This window comes from Primulina tabacum, chromosome 16, assembly GCF_025594145.1.
Source record: "Primulina tabacum isolate GXHZ01 chromosome 16, ASM2559414v2, whole genome shotgun sequence".
Lineage (NCBI taxonomy): Eukaryota > Viridiplantae > Streptophyta > Magnoliopsida > Lamiales > Gesneriaceae > Primulina > Primulina tabacum.
Genome location: NC_134565.1, coordinates 5435774 through 5443018, shown reverse-complemented (window position 1 = coordinate 5443018; position 7245 = coordinate 5435774). Strand labels below are relative to the sequence as shown.

The 7245-nt window shown below is 32.8% G+C and overlaps 1 protein-coding gene across 1 annotated transcript; it reads left to right on the top strand.

Annotated features, from left to right (window-relative positions):
* Positions 1 to 620: 620 nt before the first annotated feature.
* On the top strand, positions 621 to 2147 carry LOC142530018 (dof zinc finger protein DOF5.4). The gene has a single exon (XM_075635771.1). It carries the CDS (start codon positions 946 to 948, stop codon positions 1816 to 1818), a length of 873 nt encoding a protein of 290 aa, XP_075491886.1. The 5' UTR covers positions 621 to 945; the 3' UTR covers positions 1819 to 2147.
* The last annotated feature ends 5098 nt before the right edge of the window (positions 2148 to 7245 follow it).

Genomic DNA, 7245 nt, shown 5'->3' with positions numbered 1-7245 from the left:
GGTTGATTCAGCTTACAGATAAAGATTCGTGAGATCGTCTAATAAAAGACCTACTCAATTTTTTTATTTTATTTTTGGTTAAGAATGAGAAATCTTAAAAAATGTCATTAAAACTAGATTATATAAATTCAATAAAAGGACGTGGCAAGTTGAAATCCAATTACAACTGACACAAAACAGAGCTGCACGGATCGTAACATTAGCCGACAACTCGACAAAGCTCTGATCACTGCCACCTCCTGTCATCCGTACACGTGTCCCGATCCCCTTATTCCACTGCTCGTACGGTCATTTCAATCATCTCGTCACACACCAAACAGAGCTGCTCCACGGATCTGTATTTGTGCATTAAATCTTCCACCGGCGGACGGAAAATAGCCGGATTAGCCATGTTCGGATTAACTTTGTTTAAGAAAAAATATCAAATTCATTTTTTTATTTATTTTAATAAATTTCAAATAACTTTAATATTTTAATTATTAAATAATAAAATATACATTTGAAATCGATGAATGAAATAACAACTCTCCTATACAATTCATTTATGATTTTTCGTGGAAAATAAGATATGCCTCTTGTTATACTGTTTGACGAACGCTTGAGACAGAACCGATACCGAATAAATAAGTCCAAGGTGGCACGAAATTACCACCGGTAGGCCTGCCCGGTCATTCGAAACATCGCCTTCGCCTCGAGGGTTTATCCGTAATTTCGGTGTCACGTCGCTTTCAATGTCATTTGGCCTGTTTGCAAGGATAATATGGTCATTTCGTGTAGGATATTATTATTTTCTTACTGGTAATGAAATATTAGTTGAAGTTGAAAGATTTGCGGGGGACGTTCGTTTGGCAGAGAAAGCTCAGTCGCTCAAATTGCTTCAACAAACACTCGGCTTGGTGTATGCTGCGGATTTTTCCTCGAGATTTTTGAGAGAATAGTATAATAATGCATGATTTGCACTCCATCGGAGTTGGAGATGGCGGAGGCGGAGGGGGCGGTGGGAGGTTTTTCGGCGGCGGAGGTGGGGACCGGAGGCTGCGGGTGCACGGCCAGTTGATGCAGCAGGCGTTGAAGTGTCCTCGCTGCGACTCGCTTAATACGAAGTTTTGCTACTATAATAACTATAATCTCTCCCAGCCGCGGCACTTCTGTAAGGCCTGCCGCCGGTACTGGACCAAGGGCGGCGTCCTCCGCAGTGTTCCTGTCGGCGGTGGCTGCCGTAAGACGAAGCGTTCGAGGTCTAGAAGCAGCTCGGGGGATGGCTCGAGAGAACGTAAATCGAAAGCTCAGAGCTCGAGCAGCACGGATAGCTCCAGCCTCACCGCCGCCACTCCTTCCGCCGCCGTCGCGGAGGAAGGATCTGCGCTGAGCGCTGCTGTGTCGAAGTCCGCGACGAAGTACGGTCTCTCATGTGCGATGTTCTACAACGCGAATCCTCCTGCCAACCCTAGCTTCGAAGATCACGGCCAGGCGCCGCTGATCAACCCCTCTGGATCCACCGACGGCCAGATCTTCCCCGAGATCGGGAGCTTCGACCGACTCATGGCATCCTCGGATAATGCGGCGAGCATGGTCGGATTCAGCATGTCCGACAGGATGCAGCGGCGAGCTCCTCCGGCAGCCGACAATCCAGGTCTGGAGGTGGACGAGTTCAAGATGCAGGACATGAACAGCGACGGGCTGACGACGGCGCTGGATTGGGGGTGTTGCGGCGGAGGAGATCAAAGCCTGTTTGATCTAACGGCTGCCCTCGATCCTTCCTACTGGAGTCAACCCCAGTGGACTGACAGTGACCATTCCCTTCCTCACCTTCCATAATCCCATTCTCACCGTTTTTGACATTTGAATTTTGAAGTACAAATATTTTTCTAATTTATGCTTCTTCTATTTTTTTTTTAAAAAAAAACCAAATTTATTTCTCAATATTTATTTGGTTTTCAAATTTGGGTGAATTTGGTCAATATATATAATATATCTATATATATTAATATTTCATCATATAATTAAGCATATAGGTTTTTTTTTTTTTTGTTATCGAAGTGTAAGCTGACTTTTGCACATAGTTTTATCTTTGATATATCTGTTTGTTCTAATGTATTGGGGATTGAGTTCATCCAGTTTTCAGAAGATTGTTTGGCTGTGTTTTATTTGGTTTAAATGACTGAAGTTGAATGTATTAGATTCGTTTTATTTTTTTCTCCTCCACTTATGGATATGCTATTCAGATTAATTTACAAGGCGGTTGGCTAAATCTATTTTAAATATCTTATAACGGTAGTAACAATGTATTTTTAAATAATTCACAGAAACTCATGACTATCTGTGACACACATTTTCTACCGGACCGATTAATGAAAAAAATATTGTTTTACGTCAAAATTATTAACTTTCATTTAAAATATGGATCGAAACGATTTGTCTTATGAATATATATATATATATATATGAGATCGTCTCACATGACATTTACTCAAATTAATTTAAATAAATTTATTTTTTTCTACTTCGAGTAATTTTCGTAAATTTGTTGACAAATAGTTTATTTATATTATTGATTTATATTATTATTTTAAGCATCATAACAAATTATTATTTTTAACACATTATTATAAAATAATAATGACGTTAATATTTTTTTCTTCAAAAATATATTGTAGCAAATTTTAATATAGTTGTTTTTTGTCGAATAATTATTTATACTTATATTTATAATATTTATTTATTTATTTTATGAATTATAAAACTAATTATAAATAATTAATATTTGTATCATTGTAGATTTAAATTCTTTGAATAAATTATTATTTTAATTAAATATATAAATATATTAATATATTTTTGTTTAATATTATTTCAAAATAATAAATTTAAATAAATATATGAAAAATAATGAGGAATATTATTATTAATTAAAAATAAATTAATTAATGATGTTGAAAATTAGAACATTGTTAAATATTGTTGAAAAATATGAGTTGTAATATTTGAATGTTGAAAATAAGAGTTGTAAAATTTTAAAATTAGTGTGTGATGATGTATGCAATGATATATTTATTTTTGGATTATTTTCAAAGAGATTCTATAAATAGGTCTCTCAATGTGTGAAGAAAATCATAATTGTTTAGAGAGAAAATTTTATAAAGTGTGTAGTTTGGTAAATTTTAAATTTGAGAGTTTGAGATTTTTATTTTTTACCCTAAATTTTTACTTTTAACACGTTATCAGCACGATACTCGAAATTTTCGGTTCTCCATATTTTTTCAAGCTCCAAAACACAAGAAAAAAGTAACAATATTCAAAAGTAAGAGTATTTAATTTATTGTTTATTTATTTTTATTGTCTAAATATTTAATATATAATATCATGTTATTATATAAAAGGAGTCTATGACACCTCATTATAATAACGTGATGTGATCATATTATTATAATGTTTATATAATTTTATTGTGTTACTATTTATTTATTGTATATATATAATTGAATAATATCATGTTATTATATAAAAAGAGTATATGACACCTCATTATAATAACGTGATGTGATTATTTCATTGTTTATATATTTTTATTGTGTTATATAATAATTATATATACATTTGTATAATGTCACAATATTATATAAAAGGAGTCCTTGACACCTCATTATGATATTGTGGTATGATATACATAATTATTTAAACATGATTAACATTATATATTATACTATTACCATAAAATTTACATATACATACATTTATTTTTGTAAGATTTTGTAATGGTAAAAAACGGCTAGTTTTTACCCTATAATTGTTATTTCACAAACGCATGCAATCACTCAAAACTTATTCTTCTTCCCTAAAAATTTTCTTCATCAAAATTTTCCAAGAAGAAAAAGATTGCTCTTTCAAGGTTATTTTGTATAATTATTTTGGCTATTATACTCATTAGTCTTGTATTTATCGGAGAATATCCGCCTCGCATTTTTTCATTATTTTTAAAAATGCTTGTACTTGTAATTTATCCGTTACTTTTTATTGTCATATTAATAGAACTTAACTAATAAAATACATTGTTATTTTTATAGTACCACCATGTCAAACTTGGTAAAGCTCGAATTTGTTGCGCTCGACATTACAAGAAAAAATTATATGCCATGGACTCTCGATGGAGAAATGTATCTTGAGTCATTGGGTCTAAGCGATACCATTAAAAAAAATGGCATATCTTCGTCACAACAAAAAGCAAAAGCTGTTATATTTTTGCGTCGACATCTTGATGAAGGTTTAAAATGTGAATATCTAATCGAAAAATATCTCATGACTCTGTTGAAAGGATTAAAAGAAAGATTTAAATATATAAGGAAAGTTATACTTCCAACCGCCCGTGATGAATGGAATATGTTGATATTCCAATATTGTAAGAAAGTAAGTTATTACAATTCGACGATATATCGAATAATCTCGCAATTAAAATTTTGTGGACATGAAGTTATGGAATCGAAAATACTTGAAAAACATTTTTCACGTTTCATACATCAAATATAACTTTGCAGCAACAATATAGAGTGCGTGGATTTGCGAGATATTCTGAACTTATCGCCTTCTTCTTGTGGCGGAAAAAAAAAACAGCGAACCGCTAATGAGAAATCATCAGTCCCGACCCACTGGATCAACAACATTTCAGAAGTAAATGTTGTAAGTAAAAATGAATTTAAACCTGTTAACCAAAATCAAATTCAGAGACAAGGTTTTGGTCGAGGTCGTGGTCGTGGGCGTGGACGTGGAAGTAGCCGTGGTTGTGGTCGCGGCCGTGGTTTTGAAAATAATCGAGATAATTATTTTTATAACTCATTTCAAAAGGATGTCACGAACCACTCACTGAAAAGGCATCATGAGAACATGAGTGACAATGAAAATCACTCAAAACGATTTGAAAGTTCTTGTTTTAGATGCGGCACTCCAGGAAATTGGTCTAGTATTTGTCGAGCCCCCGAGCACCTTTGCAAGCTCTATAAAGAGTCGATAAAGGGAAAAGAAAAAGAGACCAACTTCACTGAATGCAGTAACCGTTTGAGTGATTCAACTCATTTTGATGCTGCATATTTTCTGAATGATTTCTCTTGAAAAGATCAATATGCTGGTGGAATAGAAATGCAAATATTGATGCTACAGATTTTCTCAATGATTTCTCTGAAAACGAATAATATATTGGTGGAATGTAAATGTAAATTAATTTATTTTTCATGTACTCATATAATAATGTTTTATTGTACAATTATGATATGTGTTATATTTTTCAATAAATTACATATATATTGTCAATAATTTTTTTTATTGCATATTTTTTTTGAAGTTCAAATATGAAAAATGCTATAAACAAAGCTAAATAAGGAACTAATCCCATGAAAGTTTGCATACCGGATAGTGGTACAACGCACACTATTCTCCGAGATAAAAGATATTTCTTGGAACTAAAACTAACAAAAACAATGGTGAATACAATATTAGGTCCTATAGATTTGATAAAAGGTTCTGGTAAATCACAATTTTTGTTATCTAATGGTACACAATTTTTGATAAATGATGCTTTGTATTCACCACAATCGAAAAGAAATTTGTTGAGTTTTAATGACATATATTCTCATGGGTATGATACTCAGACAATAAATGAAGAAAATGAGAAATATATGTGTTTTACCACATATAAATCAGGAAAAAAATATGTAGTTGAAAAAATATCAATGCTCCCTACTGGATTGCATTATACATATATGCATTTGGTAAAGAACCATATATTTTTCATATGAGAATTTTTTGATGTATGATATATGTGCCTATTGCACCGTCTCAACGAACAAAAATGGGACCTCAAAGAAAAATCAGAATTTATGTTGGTTATGACAACCCATCAATCATTCGATATCTTGAGCCTCAGACATGCGATATGTTTACAGCACGTTTTGCTGATTGTCATTTTAATGAGGAAATCTTCCCAATGTTTGGGGGAGAAAAGAAAAATATCGCAAATAAAATTACATGGTATACATCATCATTGTTATATCTGGATCTAAGAACTAAATAATGTGAAAAAGATGTACAACAAATTGTGCACTTGCAAAAAATAGCAAATCAGATAGCAGATGCATTGCAGACACAAAAGGGGTAACTAAATCATATATACATGCTGTAAATGCACATGCTCGAATTGGAATTCCAAAGAAACAAATTGAAGACACTCATGATGTCATTAAACGCCTGAAGCGTGGAAGGCCAATCGGTTCCAAAGATAAATGTAATGCCCCGAAAATTTAAAGGTCCACGCGAACCACATGCATGCAATTATTAAATTCTTTATGTATTTCCATTAATTGTTTTAATTGCATAAATTAATTATGTGGTGCATATTTGCACGTTTAAAATATATTTTTCTACACGGTTGCATTAAAATATACTTTTAAAGGATATTCGAGTTGCGATCGAGGAACGGAGACCGATGGCTGAAAAATAGAAAATGTTTTTATTTATTATTTGTTTTTAATTATTTAAAATATGATTGTGGGTTTTTTCTTATTTTTTAAAATAAAGGGGTTTTGAGGTGATTTTATATACCGTGACGTAAATTTTATCGGTGTTGGTTTTTCAACAAAAATACGAACTTGTTGACAACCCGTTTATTAAATTCACAAACTTATTTTTACCAAAACTATTTTAATATTTAGTTAAATCTTAATTGAGACTAATGGGCCTAATTTGTTGCCTTAATAGGCCTAAACCTTGTTAGGGATTTAATTAGTATATATATTATACAAAACCCACCCTAAACCCACACAACAACTCACGCCCCACACCCCATATAATTACAAACTCTTTCTTCAAGCTTTACACGGCCACCCACAAGGAGATTTGACGGGAAAACATCAAGTTCTTCATAGTTCTTCAAGCCAAGGTCCTCCTCGTCATCGTTCTTCGATTCATTAACATTTTATCATGCGTAAAATACGCAGAGGCACGCCATATTCTTCTTTTACTCATCATCACGCCATATTATATTTTTATGTTTGAAATTTCATGAAAAACAAGAGCACCGTGATATATTTTCGTTTGTGCATCTATTGTGATTTTTAAAGCTTGATTTTTGTACCAAAAGCATGTTTTAGATGTACCTAAAGGTGCTGCCATGAATTAGGATGTTAAGGGCATGTTTTACACTAAGTCTAAGGTCCTATAACCCACACAAAAAGGCTGCACACAAGAATTAGAAACAAG